Genomic DNA, 24,623 nt, shown 5'->3' on the forward strand with positions numbered 1-24,623 from the left:
TCGTCAGTTTTATGGGGGTGACAACAGTTACTATGTACACATAGGTTTCAGGTGTGACTTTCTATGTTACAAGAGCTACGTATTGCTCTGTGCTCCCACCAGCCCATACACGGGCGTCCTGAAAAGGGGCAGTTAGTTCATCACACGCAGCTGCAGCTCAGTTTGGACCTTATTTCATAGGGAAAGCAGGCAAATGAACTGATCAGACCCGTGTGTCAGGAAAAAAGTTGTTCTAAAAGCATACAAATATGGGGCTCTTGGCCTTCCAGTTTACAAAACAAGTAGTATGAAGTCAAAAGTAAAACGGTACAAAAAAAAACCAAGCAAGGAATACCAAAAAGGAAGAAAGGACACTGAAAGTTGTGCAGTCTTTAAAAACGGAGTAATTAGCCCGGCCGGGCGTGGCTCAGCGGTTGAGCATCGACCTAGGATCCAAGTGATCAGGTTCGATTCTCGGTCAGGGCACATGCCCTGGTTGCGGGCTCGGTCCCCAGTCGGGGGCGTGCAGGAGGCCGCCGAGCAATGACTCTCTCTTATCATTGATGTTTCTCTCTCTCTCCCTTCCTCTCTCTGAAATCAATAAAGATATATATTTTAAAATCTCCTATGTGCATCTACAATTAGATTAATACTGTATATATAATTTTGTATAGTATTTTATCATTGAACTTTATACCATGTGTTTTTCATAGATACTATGGCTCCTCTGGTTCCATCACTAGTGGCTTTTTTATTTTCTAATTGTATTCTTCAAATACAACTATTCCTAAAGATTTTCCTTATTTTGTAGATCCCTAGATACTTTCACCTGTGGTAAGATAATCTCCTCTGATTCTACCTTTGTTATCTATGTGAGAAACTCCCCTCCATACTGTTTCCAAAAATTCTAGTCCAAGCATTGCCAGCTGTCTTCTCAGCCTTTCTAACTAGGTGTTTTATCTGAATCGTAAAGTCATCATCATATCCAAGCTCTAAGAAATTCTTTTCTCTCCAAAGAGCTCTTCCTCATGCCTCCCCTATTTATTTATTTATTTTAAAATATGTCATTGATTTCAGAGAGAGGACGGGAGAGACAGAAACATCAATGATGAGAGTCATTGATCGGCTGCCTCCTGCAGCCTCCTGGGGATCCAGCACCCAACCGGGGCATGTGCCCTGACCCAGAATTGAACCATGATCTCCTGGACCATAGGTCGATGCTCAACCGCTGAGCCACATCGGGGGGATGCCTCCTCAATTTCTATTGTAGAAACTGCCATTCTTTGAGTCAGGAGTTGGAAATCTCCACTTCATCTTTGACTCCCTCAGAGTGTCTCCTAGCGCCCAGAGAGACCAGGCTCTGTTGATTCTTCCTCTATGCTATTTCATGTATTTATTTTCTACTGTGACACTGTCACAGTCCTGGCTCAGGAATTCATCTCTTGCCTGAAGTACTGGTGTTGGCTCTCTCCCCAATCATACTGTTGGGGAACGGAGACGTTCACTTTACAGAAAGACCAAGGGGCACTCGGAGGCTGAGGGCTCAGGAGGTTTACTTTACGTGGGCGGGCCCAGAGGAGTCCAACTCCAAAGTCTGAGCCCCTTCTGCAGGGGAGTTTAGTTTATAGTTTATAAAGGTTCAGAGTTTAAAATAGAACAAAGAGGCTTTCTAAACTCAGTCATAACAGGCTAGTCTTATCTCTACTCGGATACTCTCAGCTGAACATGCCTGAGCACACAGGATGGGGGTTGGTGCAGAGGGAGCAACAGGAGGCAAAAGGGATTCATAGCTTAAATCACCTTGAAACCAGCGGAAAGAGAACAGGAGGAAGGAGGGGGAAGGAAGAATGCAGTATTTTTTCCCCTTTTTTTTTCTCCTCTTAAGAATGCAGTCTTAACTCATTCCACTCTTTGAACAGAGAAGCCAGCAGCCAGGTGCTTCTCATAAACAAAGCAAAAGGTTTTAATTTTATTCCGTATCAATACATGCTAGACATTATTTACATATTACCCATCTTGAATCACATCTCTATTGACACCATCCTGAAATATCTCTATGTTTTTATTGATTTGAGAGAGGAAGGGAGGAAACATTGATCAGCTGCCTCCCATACGTATCCCAAAAGGGGACCAAACCGGAAATCTGGGCATGCGCCCTGACCAGGATTCCCGTGACCTTTTGGTGCACCGGACTATGCTCAACCAACTGAACCACACCGGCCAGGGCTGAAATGCCTCTATCAAATGAAGCTCAGACTACCTGGAACATGGGATTTCCTTGTCGTCTCTTCTGAGCCTTCAAGTCCATGCATCTTCATACCCGTTGCTCCTGTGGGTTCTTACACCTTAAAGTACTCTATATACTTGAAACCTCTTTATAATTAAAGGTCCAGTTCCAGAGTGACAATCTCAGGGAATATTTTTCCTAATTCCCCTCAGTGATGTAAGATTTCTCTAGTTTCTGAATACTCACTGCATTTTGTATTATTTTTACCTTTTTTGTAACTTGTTTTAATTACTCCGTTTTATTTTATTTTATTATTATTTTAAAAATATATCTTTATTGATTTCAGAGAGAGGAAGGGAGAGAGAGAGAAACATCAATGATAAGAGAGAGTCATTGCTCGGCGGCCTCCTGCACGCCCCCGACTGGGGACCGAGCCCGCAACCAGGGCATGTGCCCTGACCGAGAATCGAACCTGATCACTTGGATCCTAGGTCGATGCTCAACCGCTGAGCCACGCCCGGCCGGGCTAATTACTCCGTTTTTAAAGACTGCACAACTTTCAGTGTCCTTTCTTCCTTTTTGGTATTCCTTGCTTGGTTTTTTTTTGTACCGTTTTACTTTTGACTTCATACTACTTGTTTTGTAAACTGGAAGGCCAAGAGCCCCATATTTGTATGCTTTTAGAACAACTTTTTTCCTGACACACGGGTCTGATCAGTTCATTTGCCTGCTTTCCCTATGAAATAAGGTCCAAACTGAGCTGCAGCTGCGTGTGATGAACTAACTGCCCCTTTTCAGGACGCCCGTGTATGGGCTGGTGGGAGCACAGAGCAATACGTAGCTCTTGTAACATAGAAAGTCACACCTGAAACCTATGTGTACATAGTAACTGTTGTCACCCCCATAAAACTGACGAGCGCCCGTGTGTGTTTGTCCCACCCCCCCAGTAGTAGCTGTGAGGCCTAAGCGCACAGGCCCCCAGAGCCAAAGACCCTTTCCCGGAAGGCGAACATGTGTTTTCTGGCCCAGAGAAACCCGCCCGCCCACCCACCCACCCACCCACCCAGCCAGCCACCCAGCCACCCAGCCACCCAGCCACCCAGCCAGGTAAAGCCCCGCCTGGCCGGTTCAGAGGAGAAAGAGAGGAGCAACTTCCCGCGTAGCAGCTGACATTGAACAGCGACCGGTTACCCCCGACGGGGTGCACCGTTCCCGGAGACACTGCAATACCGGGTCGATGCGCGGAGTGGACGGAGCAAGCTCCTATTCCATCTCCCAGCTCCAAAAATCCGTTTAATATGTTGTCCTCGGATAGAGGACGTACCAGATATTAAACTGATAAGAACAGATACTACACTTGATCTTAGCCAAAAGGCCGAGAAGCGATGCCGGTGCCCTCCCCCCCTCGCCGTCCCCCTCCTGGTGTCACGCACATTCAAGGCACGGCGAGAACCCTAACCCTCACTCCGTATCTGATTTCTTTGCGTCGCCCACAGTAGCGTGGGTATCAACAGACTCTCGGGCAGATTTTTGTGCTCTACATTTTAACCCAGAAATCCTGTACCCCTGGTTGTTCCCGCGCAGAACAGCCATTTCTGATCTGCATGCCCCGCCTTTTGTCCCCACCCCCACCCCAGGAGCCGCGGCCTCTCGCGCCGACTCCAGGCTCCCCGCCGCCTCCGCGCGCGCTGGTCCCAAACCCGGCTGGGGGGGCCCCACGTTGCGGCGTGCGGGGTCCGGCAGCGCCCAGATGGTAGAGGAGGGGCGGCCGCCCGGGACTTGACTGCGAAGGAAGAGCTGACGCGGTGGCAGCTCTCACGGTTGGAGGCCCTGAAAGCAAGAACTTGGTTTTGCTCACTGCTCCGGTCCCCTCACCGTCCCGCTCGTACTGCACACGCTCAACAACCGTTCAGTGAAGGAGACCGTGCCTCCTACCCGCTCAGCCAGCGCCCCACCGGTCGCGATGACCACGGCTCCGTCAGCCACCCGCATCCCTAGCCCCGCGCCTCCTGGATCAGGACGTCTCTGCTCGCGTCCGAGTCCGCGTTGTTTGGGCCGGCCGCCTTGGTCCCGGGCGCCATGCGTTCTGGGAAGGGGATCGCCCGGGCTGCGTTAACCGGAGTGGAACACCTTTCGGTCGCAAAGCTGGGCACTGGGGCCTGCCCACGCGCCCCCCTTGACACCCGCGTAGGATCACCAGTTTCCACGCCGGAGAGAACGAGGCCACTCTGCACGTGAGACACGAAAAAGCACCACGACCAGGCAATTCTACTCTTGCAAACCAGCAGTTGTAGGCCCCCGAGGGGGTGCACCGTTCCCGGAGGTACTGCAATACCGGGTCGATGCGCGGAGTGGACGGAGCAAGCTCCTATTCCATCTCCCAGCTCCAAAAATCCATTTAATATATTGTCCTCGGATAGAGGACGTATCAGATATTAAACTGATAAGAACAGATACTACACTTGATCTTAGCCAAAAGGCCGAGAAGCGATGCCGCCGGCCCGCCCCCTCGCCGCCGCCCTCCCCCTGCCACCCACATTACACTCATGGTGAGCGAGGTCTTCGGCAGTCGAGGTCTCGCTCCCTTTGCTTCCTTGGCAGAACCGTACCAGCCACCAGATGATAAGGCTCTCGTGCCGATTTTTAAAACTCTCTATATTTTAAAAGAGAAATTGTACGTCTCTCGTTGCACCATCCTTCGCGGGGGAAACGCCATTTCTAATTTGTATGCCCGCCCTTCCGCGCCCGGGAGGCGTGGCTCCGGCGGGCTGCCTCTTCCCTCGCGCAGCCTCTGAACCGCGGCCGGGCGGTCCAGCTCCTCGTTCGTACAACCGGAGAGAAAGGACGGGACCTGCGGGGGTCAGGGCTGGGCGGCAAGAGAGGCCTGTAGAAAGGGGCTGCTGGCAGAGCGTCTTCCTGAAGAAAGACCAGTCGCTAGAAACGCCCGGACTGTCTGTGTTGTGTGCAACTCGGTCGTCCGCCCCGCGGAAAGACGAGCTCCGAACCTGTCCCGTCGCGTGAGGGGCTCGTCCTGAGTCGCGGGAGCGCAAGGTCTGGAGGGGGGCTTTCCCGGAAGGCTGGGGGCAGACAGTGGGACGGGGGGAGGCGCGTGCCGGACGGGAAGCCCAGGGCAGGGCAGGGCAGGGCAGGGCAGGGCAGGGCAGGGCAGGGCAGGGCAGCTGGAGGGGTCGTCTCCAGCTCCAGCGCCCGCGTCTCGCGGTGCTTCTGTGAATGAAGCAAATCCCGGGCCCCGCACATCAAGCTCCCTCCGCCGGCGACGTCGTTGCCCTTCCCCGCTTCCTCACCTATGTATTTCATCCCGCCCCGCAATTCACTTCAGGTACACCACTCACCACCCTTTGGGGCAATCCTTTACCTCCCCCACTGAAATCGAAGATCATTGAGGGCGGTGACCTCATCAGTGCTTATCTCTGGATCCCAGCGCTAGCCCAGTGCCCGGCATACAGTAGGTGCTCAGTAAACGTTTCAGTGACTAACCTGTGCCCGGATCAGACTGATAAAGAGCAGCAGCAATTAGGAGGCTACTGGCCCCAACCAGGGAGGAAGGTGGGGGATCTGGCCAGGAGTGGCAGGACACCAGGGAGGAGAGAGGTGACTGCCGGGGATGCTCTGGGCATCAAGGCCAGTCAATACGTTAAGTAAGTGCCCGCCCCGGACCCCCGGACCGCCGGACCCCTCAGCCCCCGCCCCACCCAGTTCCTCCAGTTTTCCCTCTGTGGCAGAGACGGCCGGCTGCCCAGTCAGCATTTACCTTTCCCATCCTCCTCTCTAACAGAACTTCTGTGTAGTTGGGGAGTTTCTAGTTCTTTCGTTGGACCTCAGAAAAGCTAGAAGGTATCACGGATTTGAGACTGAAACCCAATCGGTCATTTCACCCTGAGCGGCCTGATCGCAGCTGTTGTCTGAGCCCTTCCCAGTGCCAGCCCCCCTGGGCCGAGCGTTGTACCTGTATTACCTTATTTAATTCACTCTACACCCCTAAGAGGGAGTCATCGTCGTGGTCTCCTTCTTCTAATCACCACCACCATCATCATCATCATCATCATCATCATCAGTATCAATCATTATTGTAGGGCCAGGACTAGGGTGAGGCCAGTGAAGCACTCGCCTTGAGGGGCGGGGGGGGGGGGGGGGGCGGGGAGGGGGCCCGCGGCTTTAGTGGAGTGTCCACACAAAAAATCCTTCCGTAATCAAGATAAGTACTATTTTAATACAATTCACCTTACCTTGATGATACTATATTTATCTTGATGACCAGGGTTTTTTGGTGTTCCCTTTTTTTAAATCCCACCCCCCCACCTCCACCCCCCCGTCAAGGCAAGTGCCTCATGCCCACCTTGTTACCACCATCCCCATTCTATTGGCCTGCGCTGTCGCGGCCGACAGCCACATGGGGCCACCGAGCACTGGAAATGTGATTAGTCCGTGTCGAGATGTGCCGTAAGTGTAAAGTACACGTGGGATTTTGAAGACTTGGTAAAAGATATGTAAAATATCTCAAATTTTATATTGATTACATATTTAAGCAATATTTTAGATACGAGTTAAATAAAATGGCTTAATTTCACCGATTTATCTTTATCTTATATTTTAATGTGGCTACTAGAAAATCACGAATTACATATGCGACTCACATTTCTAGTGGACAGCACTGTTACAGACCGAAGCTCACAGAAGCTAAGCAATTTGCCTAAGGTCACACAGCTAATGTGAAGCAAAGTCCGGATTTAGGCAGTTTGTTCACCGCGCGGGGCCTCGGGCTTTTTAAACTGTAGAATGGGGATAATGGTAACACCTCTCTAATTAGCGTCCTCGGGAAGCTACATTTCCTCGTGGAAGCGCCAAGCATATGCAGGCATCTCTTTACAAGCGCCCTCTATGGAAAGGCACTTCCACCTCACCTGTAAAAGAGAGAGAACACCCGTTTTATAGTGTCGGGAAGGCACTCCCCCTCCCATCCTGGGCACTGCTGCTTCCCATCCCACTTTACCTGGCTTCATTTTTCTGCCAGCTGCCAAGTCATTTAGGGACGCCCATAATCATCACGTAGCCTGCACCTGACATGACCTTTCAGGCCTTCCCGTCCCATGCTCTCTGTTCAGGCCTGTGTGTATGAAACGGTCTTCTGCTCACCGCTTTGGTTCCCCCATCTCCTGGTTGTCAGGCGCCCCGGGTTGGACGCGGCGTGGCGGCAGGAAGGGTGCCCGGCCGTCTCTAGTCCCCAGCAGAGGACGAGGGGCGTCCAGTCCAGTTTCAGGCAGCCGAGGGCAAGGCAAAGAAAACTAAGCGAAGAGCAAGTTAGGCTTGTAACGTGAAAGTAGTCCTTGGAGATACGTTACGAAAAGCCGCTCTTCGGGAACATTCGGGCGTAAAAGTTAAGGAAGGCCGTTTACCATCACAACCTACTAGCAGGGGTGTAGTGGTGGTTCGGTCCCAAAGTAGACCGTGAGAGACACAGCCGAAGTAACTACGATTATCTTCCGTTTCAAACCACAGTTATTTCCCCCGGGGGGGTGCACCGTTCCCGGAGGTACTGCAATACCGGGTCGATGCGCGGAGTGGACGGAGCAAGCTCCTATTCCATCTCCCTGCTCCAAAAATACATTTAATATAATGTCCTCGGATAGAGGACGTATCAGATATTAAACTGATAAGAACAGATACTACACTTGATCTTAGCCAAAAGGCCGAGAAGCGATACCCGCTGCTCGCGCCTACCCGGTACCCTGCTCCTTCCACCCATATTTAAGTCACGGTGAGCAGTGGCACCATCAAGCGAAGCCTCATCGCCACAGCATCTTGACACATGTGTAGAATACATTAGACCCCGTGAGGATTTCTTTTCAATTCCCTACGTTTTTCAGTGAATTTTTATATCCGCTTGGCACGGTGGCTAACGGGCCGACCCTAATTTGCATGCCCCGCCTTTCCCACGCGGGCAGGCCTACCAGCGCGGGTCCGTTACCCCCCCCCCCCCCTTGGAACGACCTCTGCGCGCATGAGCGGAAACTGGGCTGCGGACGAGCTCCTCGTGCCTGCCGGTTCTCGCGAAATGACGGAACCGAGGGAATCTGGGCGCCTCCCAGCCGAGCGGTCGGTAGACCGGAGTTGGAACAGGGGGGTCCTAGTTCCCAAGGAAGCCCTCGGGTCGTCGCTGTGAAGACACAGGGGGTGCCCCGGGACTCGCTCGGTCCAGGCCCAGGACTCGGCCGGGAAGCGCCCGTCCGGGGTCGCCTGGCGGGGGCTGCAGAGAAAAAAGCTGGTAGCGGAGGTCCGGCCCCGCCAGGGCCGACTCCCTCCCTGGGCCTCAGGAGCCCGCTCCACCCTGTCGGCGGGGGGCTTGAGCAAACTCCTTCGCCTCCCCAGCCTTAGTGTCCCCATAGGAGAAGCGGGATCCTTAATGCCCACCTTGGGGGATTGAGGGAGCCTACACGGAGCTCATGAGGCCACCTTGGTTTAGTCGTCTACAGTGTGCATCCTAGTGTGCCGACCAGGTTCCGGGGAAGTTTCAGTGTGGGCTGTGGCACTGAAACGGATGAGCCCGTGTTGCATTGCATTGCGTTGCAAATAGGAAAGAATTATCGGTCGGGCCAGGCTTTGTGCTAAGTGCTTGCCTCGCGTCACACTTGCAAAGGTGACCTAACAGGTGGGGTAGCTGAGACCGAGAGGTCAAGCAACTTGCCCCAAACCACACACATGGTTAGGGGAAGAGGCCAAATCCGCCCATGAAGCCGAGAGCGCGGGGCCTAGAAAAAGGCACCAAAAGAAAGAAAATGTTCTTGTTTGTGTGTCCGGCTCACTAGGAGGAACAAGTGTTGCTGAGCCTGCCGCACAAGCCCTGTGCCTGCGGAGACGGGAACCAAGCCGCCGTCTGGGCGGCCGCTAGGAGCGCAGACTTGGAAGACCTGGGCCCTGACCCCCGTGAACCTCAGGAACCCCGTGGCCCGGTACTGGACTCGGCCTCCTCGCTTCACCCTCTGCCTGCGACAGGTCATCTGTAAATCGGAGAGAATGACTTGAGAAATTAATAGACGTCATTATTAGGAATAACGAGACACGGCCGGCATACCCTGTGCCTGCAGGAACCAAGCGCGAGGGAAAAGAGCTCAGGCAGGTCACTTCTCTCTCCGCAGCTTAGCCTCTTCGTCTCGATCCGGAAAACGGGAACCTTAGCGGCTGGCGTGCAGCCCTGTGCTCAGCCTTCCCTCAGCCACCCAGGGCCCCTGTTCTCCGCTGCCTGGCACATTGTACTCCGTGGCACCCAATATCGCGTACTCTTACTTGTCTGCTGCCTTTTAGCCTAATAGCCGGTAAGCTCCGGAGCAGGGACCTTTTTCTCTCTTGTCCACGTTTATACCTCCAGGGCTCAGATCAGGGCCTGGCATATTACTAGACGCTTACTATTTTCGGGGGGGTGTTGTTGGGTTAATGAATAAATAAGTATTAAGTAATGCGATTTGTGCGTGTGGAAAGCGAGTAGCACACCTCCCGGCTGGTGGTAATGATGACGACCCTCTGCGTTTCTCGGCGTTTCGTTGGTTCCCTTTCTGCTCACTGCCACGTTTATCGGGCCATCTTGTCGTGCTCGCTGATTCAGTTTCTCAGGTATTTTGATCCTTGGAGGGAGGAGGTGCCTTCCTTCGGTTGCAGACATGCGGGCTCCGTGGTTGCAAAGGAGCAGCTCCTGCTCTAAAGTCGTGATTGAACGTTCTGATTTGTGCACCGGCTTCTCGTGACTTTGGTGAGTGAGCCAGACCCCCTCGGCCCGCTCACCCCAGCCAGAGTCTTAACACTTCCAAAGGCCAAAACTCAAAACGTCAGAGTTGGGAGAAAGGAAAGGTTAATTGAGCCAGAAGGCGCCAACTGAGAAGATGGGAGACCTAATGGTGCCTCGAATCCATCTTCAGCTGACATATGAAATTAAGTAATAACTACACAGATATAATATTTCCCATCCCTTCCTCCCTTCCCCCACTCACTCATTCAGTCCATAACACCCACTGAATTAGAACGTGCATTTTATAAGTCATGATTGAACGTTCCGATTCTCGCACCAGCTCCTTGTGACTTTGGTGAATGTGAGTCAGGCCCCTTTAGCCAGCTCACATCAACGGGCACAGACCAAAGTGCTTGCAAACATTAGGGCAACACCAGAGCCTGGCTGCCTGGTGAGCTCCTGTCCAGGCGTCCTATGGTCTCACTATGGACCCGGTTACCGTCAATGCCAGGGAGTTGGGAATGATCAACCAAGGGCTGTGACTTGAGCACAACTAGCCTTCTCAGCCAGTGTCTGTTGCCCAGTCTCACCCAGCCATCGTGCTGTCAAACTTGATGGTATCCCATGGTATCTCTTAGTGTGAGCAAGCTTGTGCATCTTCTCACAGGCTGAAGATCCACTACTCTTTTCTTGCTGTGAATTGCGTGTTCCTGTCTTTTGCCCGATGTCCTTTGAATCGTGGATCATTTTGCATTCTATCTCTGTCCCACTTTGTGTGTCCTGGTATATGAGTTCAGGGATAGAGCTTTTTTTCTGGATGGCTGCCCAGTTGTCCCAGCATCATATATAGAATAGCCCATCAGTTTCAGATGCCACCTCTATCATGTAAAAATTCTATATTTAAATATGTATATGTATATTTAGACCTATTTCTGGGCTTTTTTTATATATATATAAAAATCTGATAGCCTGCCTTTTATCTTTTTTTATATCTTTATTGATTTCAGAACGATGAAGGGGGAGGGAGAGAGAGAGATAGAAACATCAATGATGAGAGTCATTGATCAGCTGCCTCCTGCACGTCCCCAACTGAGGATTGAGCCCACAACCCAGCCATGTGCCCTGACCCAGAATCGAACCACGATCTCCTGGATCCTAGGTTGATGTTCAACCACTGAGCCACGCCCGGCTGGGCAGCCTGGCTTTTAAAAAATTTTTTGATTCAACCTGTTCTTCACATATACACTGTGCCCACCACTGTGTGGGTCCTGGGATCACACAGCTGAACATGACCTTGTCCCTGTGGTCAGCAAGGGACATCTGCCATGCTTCTCCATTCCTCTTCCGACTGCCACTCAACCACACCCACTACGCACAACGCTGCTGGGGAAGCCTGTGCACAACCAGAGACTGCCTGCCTGCCCTGGCCAAGGCTGCCAACTCCAGGCGCTCCTAAGTGTTCCATTCTTGGGCATCAGAGGGCCGCTGGGTGCTTTGCCAGCAGGGGAGGGCAGCCTCTTCAAGTCTAGGCCCACTCTGTTTCCCTCACCCTGCAGCAGTCCTGCCTTCTCAGTTTTCACCCTGTCCTCTTGGACAGCTCCATCAGGTTCTTTTCATCACATCTATTTTCACAACTAATTGAAGAGACCTTGTTGGAGAGAGATACCATTTTGTTTTCTAGAAATTCTCTCCCTTCTCTCTGACCCTTTCCTCCTCAGTTGTTCTCTCTCTCACCCTCTCCTTTTCCCTGGTTACAAAACAAAAGCATTCACTTCAAAAGTCTACACTTCTATGGCCAGCAACAGAATTAGGTCAGTCTGTGTGACTGCAGTAGGGAGGAGACTTTTTTCTAGCAACAGCCAGCAAAGTTAGGGTTACATGTGCCCTGTTTTTAAAAGGATTCAAGGTGGGACATTCTGCCACAGCCCAGCTGCTTAAAGTGTGGTATTGACAAGCAGCACTGGCATCACCTAGGAGCATTTTACAAACACAGAACCATGGGTCTCAGACCTACTGATCCAGAATCTGATTTTTAACAAAACTCCCCTAGAGTGTACATGCATATTAAAGTTTGAGAAGTGTTCTGCTACAGGACTTGATGACGGAAGGAGTGAGCCTGAGGGAGAAGCAGCAAATATATTTTTCAGGATCTCAACTCCCACTACCAATAGATGAAACCCAATTTCTCACCACTCTTTTCTCACCCCTACCTCCTAAATCCCTGCAGAGTCTGCAAAGCAGTTTCTAGAATCTTCTGGTGGTGAGAGACAGAGAAAAGGAAGGCTCCTATAACACATGAGCTAAACATCCTCCAGTGAGGATCGAGAAAGGGGAGAGCACAATCTTGGCATGTTCACAAAACCCCTCCTCTGGCATGAGGACCGGCTCAGAGGGCTGGGAACATTTCCCTAAATTCAGCGCAGCCCACCTCCCCCACCCTGCGCTTCCCCACTGGGCCCTGGGCCCTGGTCCCTCTAGGGTAGGAGGAGAATTAGAGGGAAAGGGAGAGGCAGAGACGGAAAGGAGCCCACTTCCTCTGCATATTTAATGACAGGGAAGCTGAGTGCCACTCTCTTCCTCTTACTACCGTTTTTCCACCTAAACGTTTTTAGAATTAGTTTATATGGCGATAAATGTCGAGTGAGAAGCCTCAATATCATCTGCATCTGGAAATCCTTGTCATCTACTGTCACAGATGACACCCCGGGGTGCTAGGAGGAGGGGAAGGAACACGCAAAGGAGGAAAGAGACCCAGCAAGGCCCGGGAGCTGCCAGCAGGCCACAGCCTGGTGTCTACCGTGGGGCCTTCTAACAACCTGCACAGGAAAGGCTCAAACACAGAGTGACCCACCTAAATTCCCACAGCTAGGAGGTGACACGACTAGGATTGAACCTGAATCTGAGTCTTTGACGTCAAAGCCCAAGCTGACCCACTACGCCGGGTGCCTGAATTGACAGGCTCTCTGGGCACCTCTTCTCTGGTTCAGTGGCTGCTCCCTGCACCCTCCCTCCACCACCACAGTGAGGCTGGGGCTGGGTGTGAAGTCCCTTTTTTTAAACCTATACCCTTACCCTGCCCTCAGCCCTGAAGTTAGACTCAGGCTCTGCTGCTTCCAGAAAGATTTATGTCTATAGGTAAAGGCATGTACGGGCAGGAGGTAGGTCAATAGTCTACCCAGACCCTGTCCCCAGAAGCTTCCTGGGCAGTAGGAAATGATCCCCTCCCCTGGCCACTCCACCTACTGGGGACACAAGTCAGGTAGGATGATAAATAATACCAACCTGTAGCTCAACTCTGTACTTCCTCTTGGACATTTCTCATCCGTTAATCCGTTTGTTACCAAGAAGGTAACAAGTAATATCCTTCTGGTTCTGCAGGCAAGGAAACAAGCCCAGAGAGGGTAGGGAGGGTCTGCAGGCTGAGGGGAAGAGCTAGACTCCAGGCTGGTGCCCTGCATTACACATCCCATGACTAGGGCACTTTCCAGTCAGCCACCTTTCACTTCATGGGGCTCAGGTCCATGAGAGTCACCTGGATTTTGTATTTTCTTTCCTCCTGACTCAGCACAGGGGAAGAGAAGGAAGACTGAGGGAAAGATAACTCCAGAAACACTTGGGGGAAGGCGGGCAGCAGAGGGCCAGATGAAGATGCTGGAATCTTAGCAAGGCTGGGAGAAAGAAACCAGAGAGAAAAGCCAGCTGACTTCAGGATTGTCCCAGGGACCGCTGGAGACTCACAGCTAATGGAGGAAGGTGTCTTCTACCTGGTCAGGGCCCTGGAAAGACAGGTACATTACAGATGTTCCCGAGGAGGCTTGGGAAAAACACCTCCCTCCTCCCCAAGGCAGGGGGTCCTGCCCAATTGTCCTGGTAATGGCCACATTGTGAGGTGGTTCTGGTGACAGGCAGTGGGGTTGGGGTGAGAGAGGCAACAGAGGTGGTGGGGGCAGTGGCAACACCTTGGGCTCTGCCTGCCCCATCCCCTGCCTGGGGCCTCCTGGCGCCCCTACCATCATGGGCAGTGCTTACCACTGGGAGGCCCGCCGTCTGCAGATGGCTTTGGACCGGAGGAAGTGGCTGATGACCCAGCAAGAACAGCAACAGCAAGAGAAGGTGCATGAGAGGGGTCAGTTCATCAGGGGCCTTCCAGGGTTAGGACAGCGATAGGGAGGGGAAACAGACCCTCGGGAGCTGTCTATTGTCCTGTGAACGTTGTTTAGCTGAGGATAGGAAGAAAGCAAGGTCCTTTGGTGTTCTCTTGGGGGTGTGTGTGTGTGTGTGTGTGTGTGTGTGTGTGTGTGTGTGTATTGGAGGACTGAGGGAGCTCAAGCCTGGGAGGTTTTGTTTTGTTTTGTAAATATCTTTATTGATTTCAGAGAGAGGAAGGGGGAGGGAGAGAGATATAGAAATATCAATGATGAGAGAGTCATTGATCGGCTGCCTCCTGCACGCCCCCGACTAGGGATCGAGCCCACAACCTGGGCATGTGCCCTGACCGGGAATCGAACCGCGATCTCCTGGATCCTAGGGCGATGCTCAACTGCTGAGCCACGCCTGGCCAGGCAGCCTGGGAGGGTTTTTTTGCTGCTTTTTAAAAAATATATCTTTATTGATTTCAGAGAGAGGAAAGGAGAGGGAGAGAGATAAAAACATCAATGATGAGAGAGTCATTGATGGAGCCCGCAACCCGGGCATGTGCCCTGACCAGGTACGGAACCCCGATCTCCTGGATCCTAGGTCGATGTTCAACCGCTGAGCCACGCCTAGCCAGGCGGCCTGGGAGGTTTTAAAGCTGTGTTGCCCAATAAGGTGGCCACCAACCTGTGTGCTATCGAGCCCTTGAGATGTGGCCAATGAGACTGAGAAACTGAATTTAAAATGTTATACATGCTTAATTCATTTAAATATAAAATTTAAAACAAATACTCAGTTTACATATTAGAAAACTTTATGTTTGGAATAACTTAGATATGTGAACCTACTTTTTCAACTGGAAATTTGATGAAATCTAAATCGAAATTCTTTTGGCTGAAATGTCATGTCCCAAATAAGATGTGCTATTAAGTGTAAAATGCATGCTAGGTTTTGAAGACTTAATACAAAAACAGAAAATGTAAATCATGTAATATTTTCATATTGATTACCAGTTTGATGGATTGGGTTAAATAAAGTATATTATTAAAATTAGCTTAATGTGTTTCTTTTTACTCTTTATGTGGCTAGTAGAAAATTTAAAATTCCACGGGCACGTTAGGTTTCTATGGGACAGCGGTGTTTCAAAGTGTCTGCATGAAATTATTCTCTCTCCTCCTGTACTGCAAACTGTTCTTCAATGCACAGCTCCCAAGCTAGGAGGTAGATGCTCAGAGACCCATTATCCTGCGGAGGGGCTGTGCCAGGGGGTACTGTCACCAGAGAAGCAGCTTTTGGGTGCTGTGGTAGGTGAAGGGACTTAGCCTCAGCCTCCCACTCCAGGGAACAGAGATCCTCGGGGTACCTCTCCCTCTGGATTTGCTTGTCTTGTCCCCCGTGGTGTCTGGCAGATGGGTGACTGGGTGGGAGGAAGGAGGCTGTCACTTGCTGGGGGCTTCTTGCCAGGGACTGGAGAAACTCCAAGAGAAGAAATACCAATCTGAGAAAAAAGCCCAGCCACCTCCGGAGTCACAGCAGCAGCCAAGGCCATCAGCAGCAGCGCAATCGCAGTCACCATCTGCACCACAGCCATCCCAGGCGCAGGCACCGCCTCAGCCAAGGCAACAGAATGCCCAAGACCCTCTTACTCACTACACCTCCAAGCATGATCTCCAGGATCCCCAAAAGCCTGGTCCCCAGCTTGGCTCAGGAGGGACCCCTCAAACTAGAGGGCAACCCAACTACTTTAAGGACAAATTCCAAGGAGGGCAGAAAATGCCTCAAGACCCTGGTAAGTGGGAAGCCTCCCCCCCCCGCCCTATGGTCCAGACTCCACATCTGTTACCCCACTCTCTGTGACTCTCCCCTGCACCCTGGGCTTTTTTGGGGGGCCACTCCTTCTGAGTGTTTTGTGCCAACCTAGCGTGCAAAGAAGGCTTCCAACTTCTGCAGAGGGTGGCTGAGAAGTTGTTAGACCTTCCTCCAGGGGAGGCTGACGGGGGTGAGGGTGGTCAGAGGGTAGAATATGAGTTGTAGGCTTAGCAACAGATATACAGAGCCCTGTGAGGCCTGGAAGAGGGAGTCCCAGTTTCTAGTTGAGAACTTTTAGGGTGAGCTCAGTCTGTGCCCTGCCCCAGGTAGGGTCCACCACCTGTCCCCAGTTACATAATAAAGAGTCCAGCTCTGCCATGTTCTAGTCTTGGAAATTGCCAGATGAGTAACACATGCTTTGTTTCATCATCAGGTGTCAGGAAATCAGACCAACCCGGGTACCCACGATTCACGGTGAGAGTGTGAAAGGCAGGCAGACTGGCTGCGTGTCTGAGTGTGCTAGTGGAGGAGTGGGTGTAGAGTCCAGAGAGCTTCCCTGGCAGGAGCGGGGAAGGGCTGCAGTTACCTCAGTCACTTCTGGATGGATCGTTACCCTGCTGCTTACCCCCTAAAAATGTCTAAATAGGGGCTGTTGCTCAGCACTAAGCATAAGTGGAAGGGTGACAATCTATTTGGAGAGATAGGACAGGTGCCAGAGAAGCAAAATAAGGGGGCTGTTTAAGCGCCGATTGGGGTGGAGGCAGCTGGAGAGGGGGGAAGTCAAGACCTGCAGTCAGTTTGTTGGTCTCAGTCAGGATCACCACTCCCTAGTAGCATGGCTTAATCTCCAGGCCTCAGCTGCCCCCTCCATAAATTAATAACGATAATAGTACCTCCTTCACAGAGGTTTCATGAAGACCGCATGTGGCAATGACAAGAAGGCACCAAAAGCACTTAGCCTGGAGCCTGGCTCATTCCTAGCCCTTTTAGGGTGAGGACTGGGCTATTACATTTCACTTTGATTCCTCTCGCCTCAAAAGGCTTAATGTCCTGAAACCAGCAGGCCAAGAAACTGCTAATTAACCTGTTTTGCCTCCTGTCTCTCCCTCTTCTCAGTCAACGAATTACGTACAGCAGTGGTGATCCAGAGAAAGAGCCCAAGACCCGCCTGGGCATCGGTAAGAAACACATGAGCAAGCCCACCTCTCACCAGGCAGCAACATCTCCGCTCCGAGAGCCACTCCCTCCTGAGCCACTCTAGAACAGGCTAGCCGGGAATAAAGTTACTTCTTCCTGGAAAGAACTGAGACTAGTCGGCTCTGTGACCCTGGGATGAAGGGAAGGGGGCAGGAAGACCCATGAAGGGGGTGGAGAGGGCAAGAGAAGAAAGTGGAAGGCAACTGCATGCGTCTCCAGGCAAAGCCAGTGGGAGAACTGGCCTTAGACTCCCAAGTCTCCAGCTGCTGGCCCTTTTCTTTAGCAATGACAGTTCTGGCTCACAGGCGCCGTCACCCCTTCCTCCTAGCCGATGCTTACTGAGCCACAGCTGGGGAAGGAGGGGTTGCCTCCCACCAGAGCAGGCCTGGGCAGCAGTAGGAAGAGGTGGCAGACAGGGAGGGAGGGCCCCCCCAGTCCAGTGTAATGCCCAGCCCCCCCCAGTCCAGTGTAATGCCCAGCCCACAGTGGGCACTCAGCTATTGAGTGGATGATGGGAGGCAGGAGTGGAGAGAGAGAGCTCAGAGTAAAGGGAAGCTATAGCCTCAGGCACAGGACACCTGACTCTGGGAAGGGGAGGGGGACTGGTCCACAAAAATCCACAGGCCTCTTCCTTCCTGAGTCTGAGCCCTTCCAAGGAACAGAAACAGCCAAGAGGCTCCAAAGGCCCAGGAGCCTCACCACTTCCTGAAGCTGACATCAGGGTCCTGCAGCCTGGACCCCTCTTCCACCTGGGATCAGAGAGGAGGATGCCTGGGTCCTGTTATTGTGGCCCACACAGCATCACCTTTGTCACACTCCTTCAGTCAGACTAAAGGAGTCCCTCAGTGCAGTGTTTCCTGATGGGAGCGGCTAAGGGCCACATGGGGGAACACAGAACAGGACTACAGCTAGAAGGGATCTTAGAGATATTCAGTGAGAAAGGGAGAGAGCAAGCTCCATAGAAACCATCTCTCAGAAGCCAGAAAGGTAGGACATGTTATCAAGGGGCTCAGGGCCTGGGGAAAAGACCTTGACACCCACTCGGACCCCAAGAAATAGGCTGAGACGGTGTGGCTCAGTGGTTGAGCGTCGATTCATGAACCAGGAGGTCAGGGTACATGCCCGGGTTGCAGGCTTGATCCCCAGTAGGGGGCATGCAGGAGGCAGCCCGATGATTCTCATCATTGATGTTTCTCTCCCTCTTCTTTCCTCTCTCTGAAATCAATTTTAAAGAAACAAAACACACCATATATTTTTAAAAAATGTTTTAAAAAAGAAGCAGGCTGAGAAACCAGCTCCCTTCCCACTCACAGAAGACATTTTTTTAAACATTGTTAAGTATAGTTTATTGGCTACAATATAAAGTCTTTACATTTGGTGATCTACACACAGCAGAAACTCTAGCCTGGCCTTCCTGGCCTTCTGTGCTGTTGCCAGCACCACTTCGACCCTTCTTACCCATGAAAGCGTGGAGACAGCACAACCTCCTTCCTCTCGTTCCCCCAGCCAGCCAGTCACCAGGTTCTGTCACCAGTTGCCCCTCTCCGCCCAACCTCTTCAAGTTCAGTTTTTCCCACCACCTAAGCTCCTCTCTCCACCCGTCTGATAAAAACCTTAGCCACCTTTAGTGAGCAAATACCATTTCTGCTCAGCTAAACAACAGAAACCTCCTCCACTTGGAACCCAGTTTGACCTGGACGACCTGGGGCTTAGCTTCATCTAAACGACAGCAAAGAGGGCTAGACCAGTCCCTACTGATGCGCTGCTCCATACTGTCAATGCCCAAAGGAAAGCAAGGGCCTCTGGGAGCAGGGGGTGGGTCCTGATGCAGCAGAGCCCAGCAGCTTGGCTGCATACTGACAGCTTCACCTCTGCAGGCTTTCAGGGGATAGCAGCTGGGCCCACTGCTTGGCCTGCCTGTGTCGACTTGCATGGGCTCAGGGTTGTGGGCTCACCAGCGGCTAACTCTCCTTCAATAAATAAATACCTTTTAAAATGACTCTGGCTTTGTCTGTTTTTCCTGTGTAGACCCAAGGGGTGCCAGGTGCCTCTCTCCCCTCCCCTCCCCTACTACTTTGTGCCTGCTGTGAAGAAGATAATAACTTTAATGGAGAGAAGAAGCTTGAGCTGGAGAACTGCTGTCTTCCTAGGAACCAGGACAGTCTTTATCCAGGAAGGATGCAGAGCCGAAGGGCCTTGGCCAATTCAACTGTCACACTGGCCGGGGACAAGTTACCAGGAGACAAGCTGACCATCACTTTGTCACATGACCAAAGCAGGAAGGCACAGGAGAGCAACTATGTGCCATAAAAGACCCTGGGGACAGCACTGAATGTTCCCCAAGTCACTTCCCCACCCATCACTAGGTGGAGAGCTGGAAAAGAATTCATATTTTTAAAGCCAGATAAGATTAAAGCTTTCTCCACTTTCAGGCAGGAGGAAGGCCAGACCTGAGGAGCTGGGCAACTAAGGTGCTCAGGACAGAAAGGGCAGGGGCCACTCCAGACTCTAAGGTTAGAGTCCAAGGAAACATCAGGCCAGATTTTCCTCAGGACAGGTCAAGGGGAAACTCTGGTGGCAGCCCCTAGAAGAACCAGGCTTGTGCACCTGTGCAAATCAGAGAGCTTCCTGCGCTTAGGGTATGGGGGGGGGGGGGGGGGAACGTATGATAAAGCAGTGTTTTTCCTTTGGCAAAGTCACCATAGTCCTTCCTTGGGCACCACGGAGTTGTGAGACATACAGACCAGGCTGGCAGGTGCCTGGAGTTTGGGGACAGCAGACAGGTCACGTCGGGTGAGGGACCAGCACGTGGGGCACTGATTTGTTTCCCCGGCAGTCCACATATTCATAGCTCTGGAAGACCAGCTGCTCTGAATGGCTTAGGTAGGTGCAGGTCAAGGTGCCCCTGGAGAGGAAACAGGCTTTGTTGCTAGGTCTGCGAGGTAGAGGAGGGCTCTGGCCCTGCCCCGCTGTCTGAGGATGGTGACTGGCTCCCTCAGATACTGCCCCCCTTTTTTGTTCCCCACTTTGCTAAGGTGTCTGGGATTGCTGCCCCACCTGTGTTGCAGACAGCTCTGTGGCTGTCACACTAATAGCTTAGGAGCAAGGTGGGACCTAGAGGAGGGGCTGGGCCTGCCCTTCCCAAGAACTAACATTCATGGGCTCAGCTGGGATGGCTCTCCTCCCACATGGCGGGGCTGAGGAGAGGCTGGATTCAGAAGGGAGAGGGGATACCAGGGCTCCAAGCCCTACTTACTGGATATGTAAAAGCACATGGTGGACTTTGATTTTCAGCCAGCTACAGATTTTGCTGAGAGATTGAGAGAGAGAAACACATTGGACCACGTTTCACACTGAGGGGCCTATCAGAAGGCTTAAAGATCTGCAGATCCCAGCCTTGTCACCTCCTGGGCCCCTTTCCATCAGGGGCTCCAAATGCCACTCTACCCCTCACCCCCCTCTGTCTAAGGTGAGTATATCACCGTTGCTGCAATATCACTTCTCCAATCCTCACCGGCTTGGCCCAGGCACATGCTGGCCCCTCCCTCAGCAGAAAACTACATTTAGCCTTCTCAGCAATTCAGGCTGAAGAGCCCAAGGTCACATATTGTAAGGATTAACCACATTCTAGCCTGTTTCTCATTCCAACCTAGATCCAAACAGGCAGAGGCTGGGGACCCTGAACCCTCACACAGCTGCAGCCTCAGCCATGAGAGCGGGCCAAATGCTAGCTGCAGGGTTTGCTAAGCAATCAGGAAACCTGGTGGGAATTAAAGCCGGGTTTCCAACCGGAAAAGAGGCCGAGAGAGAAGAAATCAAGGGATACTCACTATGTGTTTTCATCCCAGATCCTGTTGGCTACTTCATAAAACATCTGTCGACCAAATGGGCACAGGATTGAGCCCCAACTCCAGCCACTGCCCTCTTCCCGCCACCACAGACATCCACACACTTGTGGGCAGGGCTGGCCAGGGAGTGGGAGTCACCTGTTCGCTGGCCAAAGGGCCGATGTGTAGGAGGAGGCTGCTGGAGACCTGCCCCACCACGAGGGACAGGTGCAGAACCTCAATGGTTAGCTGGGTCACAGTGATGGGGTAGTAGTTGCTATTGGAGATGTTCAAGATGTTCTGGGGATGAAGGCAAGGAAAGGGAGGGGTAAGCGTGGCCATCCTTGGAAAGAAGTGAAACAGTTTTAAAACCCCCAGCCTGCCTGAGCCCCACCCCCAATACGGGCCTCAGCTGCTGAGGATCAGAGCCAGGAGCCCCTTGCAGGGGCTCTTAATAGTGAGGAGTCACTTTAACAAAACCATTAAGCTGGCTCAGGATCCAGCCTCACCCTGCCCACCCAGGGAGTCTCAGGCACAGCTCCCCACCCCCATTACACCCTGTGATTTATTTCTTGGGCCCGGATTCTGACCCCTCACTGTGGGGAGTTCCAATCCTACACCACCTGTTATGGGACTCAGGGCTGCCCCTACTTCTCCCCAGGTTTCTAACACCCTTTGCGTGCTCAGGGTCACAACACTGGACGAGGGCTATGGAGAAGTATTGCTGGGAAGGTAGGGGTCAGAGTCCAGAGGCCCAGGCGCCCACCCACCGTTATGTTGAGGTGGATATCAGCCTCGTCGAAGGCCACAGTGGAGGAGTTGAGGCCTGCAGGCTGCACGGAGATGGACCGCGGAAACAGGAAAAACATGAGGAGGGAGGAGGTCACCAGGCAGATGAACACTGCCAGGAACACAGAGAGCTTCCTGTGGGAAAGCAGGGCCCAAGGTAGAGGAGTGAAGTGTGAACACCACGGAAACTCAGGCAGGGGGCACTCAGACACTCCTCTCTGTATACAGGGCTCTCCTCTCCACCCTGCCCCACCAAATGTATTCAGCCCCCCCCCCCCCCCGATGTGAAGGACCAGCCTACATACACCTAGATGTGGCCCAGAGCAGGTAGGAGCACAGGACTGGGTGGCAGACTTGGCTTCCATTCCCAGCTTTCTGTACCCACTGGTCCAGTAACTCTGGAGCAACCCTAAGCCTCAGTTTTCTTGCCTATAAAATGGGAGATAATTGTATCTATCTCATAGAATTTGATATAGGCTAATGCATAAAAAAAATCACTAATCCAAGGTCCTGGCACATAGCTAAAGCTCAACAAATGCTATTAAAAAAAAAAAAAAAAAAAGGCTATTACCACTGGAAAAAGTCAGTCCACACGAATTTTGAGAGTTCTGAATATTCAGAACAGGGCATCATCTGTGCATCTAATTCAAAATTGAGACGTGCATTAAAGAGACAGCACCTTGTAAGTATCTCATGATGGGCAATGCTAGATTTAGATTCTGGTGTAGTGGTGGAGAAGGCTGGGTGCTGGCTCCCAGACTGAAGCTGAGGACCTTGGGAGGAAGTTGTAGGGATCCATGTCAAATGGACCCAGGTGATAGGGTCATGACCCCCAACCCCAGCCCAGAGAAACTCAGGGCTGCCTCTAAGGTTCTGAAGTGTCTCAGACCAGGGAGCAACTGGTTTTCTATCTCTCTTGGGAAGAGCACAAGCAGGTCTGAACTGCTACAGCAAGGGAAGCTCTTAGGAAAAATAACTTCCCCAAACCAGTTGCAGCCAGGGCCCCTCCCTCCCTCCTGGAAGGACTCTCAGAGTCAAGAGGTCCCCTCTGTCTTCACAAGGGAACCATGCTTCTTGGGGGCAGTGATGCTGAGGAGGGCACCAAGTGGCTTCAGGTAGCTATGCCCTGGGTTTCTTAAATCAGGAAAGTCCTCGGAAATGGGGCTAGTACGTCTAAGCCCAGTGGGGCTTGGGCATTTTGGGGGAGACTCAATGAAGAAAAATCGGGGGGAGGCAGAATGGGGGAGACAAAGAGGAATAGCCCCCAGGGGAAATGGCCTGTGGAGCTGAGGAGTAGGAAGAGGAGCTTACGTGTGCCTGGGCTTCAGCCTCTGGTCCCCATAGGGGATGAGGGCCACCAGCTGCTTCTCTAGCTCTGTAGAGAAAGAAGTGAGAGGGAGGAACAAGAAGTGTCCATGACAAATGTTTCCTGTGCCAGCCTGCCAGAAATACCCCTCCACCCGACAGAGCAATGTCAAGAGAATGCTGCCTCTGTCCCAGAGCAGGACTGGGGGCACTGGGCTACACTGCCAAAGTTGGCAGCTCAGTTTTGCCATCTCTAGAATGAAAGTGAGATTTTCATAAATAGATGTGAAGAATCTCTGGCATTTCTTCATCAGAGCCTAGCTTCTTCGGAGAAATCATTTGTAACTTCCTGAATCCTAAGGCACACTGTTGCTAAGGGAGCAGAGAGGCTGGAAATGCCCAAGGCTGGGGAGTACAACCGGGACAGGAGGGGTTAGCATCTCCCTGGCCAGCCTTAAACTGGGGGACCAAGAGCTGGGAGACCCAATCCCATTCAAGGAGTCTCAGAGGCGCCTGGCCGGGGGCCAGCTGACCAATAAGAGCTTTTCCTGAATTCAGGCTATTTCCAGAGCTTTGGTCCACTCACCTCGAGGGATCTCCCCACTGCCCTGGCAGGTGGGACAAGTTACAAAGCTGGCACCAGCAGCCCTTTCACAAGGCGCATGGGAAGAAAAAAACGTGCTGCTACCGTTGCTGGCGTATCTGGCAGCCTTGCTGCCAACGGCTGGGTCATGGGGAAGGATGGGCTGGTTTTCACCCTTCTGAGAGTCCAGCTGGGAGAACGTCTCACCCATCGTCCACGGGGCGTTTGCACTAATGAGAAAATAACCAGGTTCAGTGCTAGCTTGTTTTCAGGTTTTAGGTTCTCAAGATTGGCAAGGAGTCCCACCACAATTTCAGCCAGTTCAAGCCTAAACGAGCTAGGGTATGGAAAATCGAGCAGTTACACTGGACTTGGGTCAGAAATCTCAATGCATTTCAATTCCTTTCATTATTGTAGATGAGCTCAATCTGCCTACAGGAGGGAAAAGAAAAGCAGAAGTTATTTCACTTTAAGGGACTTCCATAAGTGAATAGCAGAGCACTTATTTTTTCCTGTGAAAGTTGCTGAGCAGTCATTCACTTCAGGGGAAGTAAGTTGGATAGGGCAGGGGACAGCAGTCAGTAGAGTCCCTTCTTCCTATGCAGCAAGATGACTCTGAAGAGGTCTCCAGAGCACCCTGGCAGAAATGCCTGAGGTCACCCAGCCTGGGTGTGGGAGGGAAACTTCCATTCCTGAGCCTGGGCAGGCGCAGGCTTTAATAGGAAGGCAAGGATTCTCTGAAACAAGAGAAAGGATGCTAGACTGGTCCCAGGTGAGGCTAAGAACCTACAACAATCCTGGAAGGAAGAATAAACCTCCTCCGCACTACTGAGGTGGGGTAGGAAAGAATCCCTGGGGGCGGGCAGCAGCAAAGTCAGCATCTGTCCTTCACTAGGAAAGGCCAAGGCTAAACCCAGGGTCTTCCCCCCAACCTCAAGAGTGGTGGCAGAGTGAGCGGGTAAAGTGAGCCGCACTCAGACCTTCCTGGGCTAAAGTAAAGGGAGCCTCACCTGGCTCACGTCTGGGATCCAGGGC

General features: G+C 52.1%; 2 protein-coding genes and 3 non-coding genes across 6 annotated transcripts; 1 reads left to right on the forward strand and 4 right to left on the reverse strand.

Annotated features, from left to right (window-relative positions):
* Positions 1–3,402: 3,402 nt before the first annotated feature.
* Positions 3,403–3,593, reverse strand: LOC148091257 (U2 spliceosomal RNA). Its single transcript, XR_015715978.1, has one exon. It is a non-coding gene; the product is annotated as a U2 spliceosomal RNA (small nuclear RNA).
* A 914-nt stretch (positions 3,594–4,507) lies between these two features.
* LOC148091258 (U2 spliceosomal RNA) lies at positions 4,508–4,698 on the reverse strand. Its single transcript, XR_015715974.1, has one exon. It is a non-coding gene; the product is annotated as a U2 spliceosomal RNA (small nuclear RNA).
* Positions 4,699–7,735: 3,037 nt separating this feature from the next.
* On the reverse strand, positions 7,736–7,926 carry LOC148091259 (U2 spliceosomal RNA). Its single transcript, XR_015715976.1, has one exon. It is a non-coding gene; the product is annotated as a U2 spliceosomal RNA (small nuclear RNA).
* Positions 7,927–13,958: 6,032 nt separating this feature from the next.
* Positions 13,959–16,112, forward strand: CCDC200 (coiled-coil domain containing 200). The gene is made up of 3 exons (XM_087826495.1): positions 13,959–14,057; positions 15,666–15,867; positions 16,000–16,112. Exons 1-3 carry the CDS (start codon positions 13,959–13,961, stop codon positions 16,110–16,112), a joined length of 414 nt encoding a protein of 137 aa, XP_087682621.1.
* A 3,621-nt stretch (positions 16,113–19,733) lies between these two features.
* On the reverse strand, positions 19,734–24,178 carry TMEM106A (transmembrane protein 106A). Of its 2 annotated transcripts, XM_016202034.2 has the most exons (7): positions 23,592–24,178; positions 23,012–23,075; positions 21,682–21,835; positions 21,071–21,211; positions 20,915–20,958; positions 20,341–20,394; positions 19,734–19,989 (listed from the first exon to the last, which is right to left on the reverse strand). In XM_016202034.2, exons 1-7 carry the CDS (start codon positions 23,797–23,799, stop codon positions 19,869–19,871), a joined length of 786 nt encoding a protein of 261 aa, XP_016057520.2. In that variant the 5' UTR covers positions 23,800–24,178; the 3' UTR covers positions 19,734–19,868. The 2 variants fall into 2 exon arrangements, with proteins under 2 accessions (XP_016057520.2, XP_087682708.1); XM_087826582.1 differs by lacking the exon at positions 23,592–24,178 and having other exon boundaries at positions 23,012–23,432.
* Positions 24,179–24,623: the final 445 nt, after the last annotated feature.

This window comes from Miniopterus natalensis, chromosome 17, assembly GCF_054644295.1.
Source record: "Miniopterus natalensis isolate mMinNat1 chromosome 17, mMinNat1.hap1, whole genome shotgun sequence".
Taxonomy (NCBI): Eukaryota; Metazoa; Chordata; class Mammalia; order Chiroptera; family Miniopteridae; genus Miniopterus; species Miniopterus natalensis.

Bases quoted from the DNA above. Each gene is read 5' to 3' on its own strand.
- CCDC200 (XM_087826495.1), top strand. From the start codon at position 13,959: ATGGGCAGTGCTTACCACTGGGAGGCCCGCCGTCTGCAGATGGCTTTG. The intron at 14,058-15,665 runs GTGCATGAGAGG...TCTGCACCACAG, and splicing joins AACAGCAACAGCAAGAGAAG to CCATCCCAGGCGCAGGCACC. The intron at 15,868-15,999 runs GTAAGTGGGAAG...GTGCCAACCTAG, and splicing joins GAAAATGCCTCAAGACCCTG to CGTGCAAAGAAGGCTTCCAA.
- TMEM106A (XM_087826582.1), bottom strand. From the start codon at position 23,316: ATGAAGAAATGCCAGAGATTCTTCACATCTATTTATGAAAATCTCACT. The intron at 21,836-23,011 runs GTAAGCTCCTCT...GCTTTCCCACAG, and splicing joins AGGCTGAAGCCCAGGCACAC to GAAGCTCTCTGTGTTCCTGG. The intron at 20,959-21,070 runs GTGACTCCCACT...TTTGGTCGACAG, and splicing joins GCCCTTTGGCCAGCGAACAG to ATGTTTTATGAAGTAGCCAA.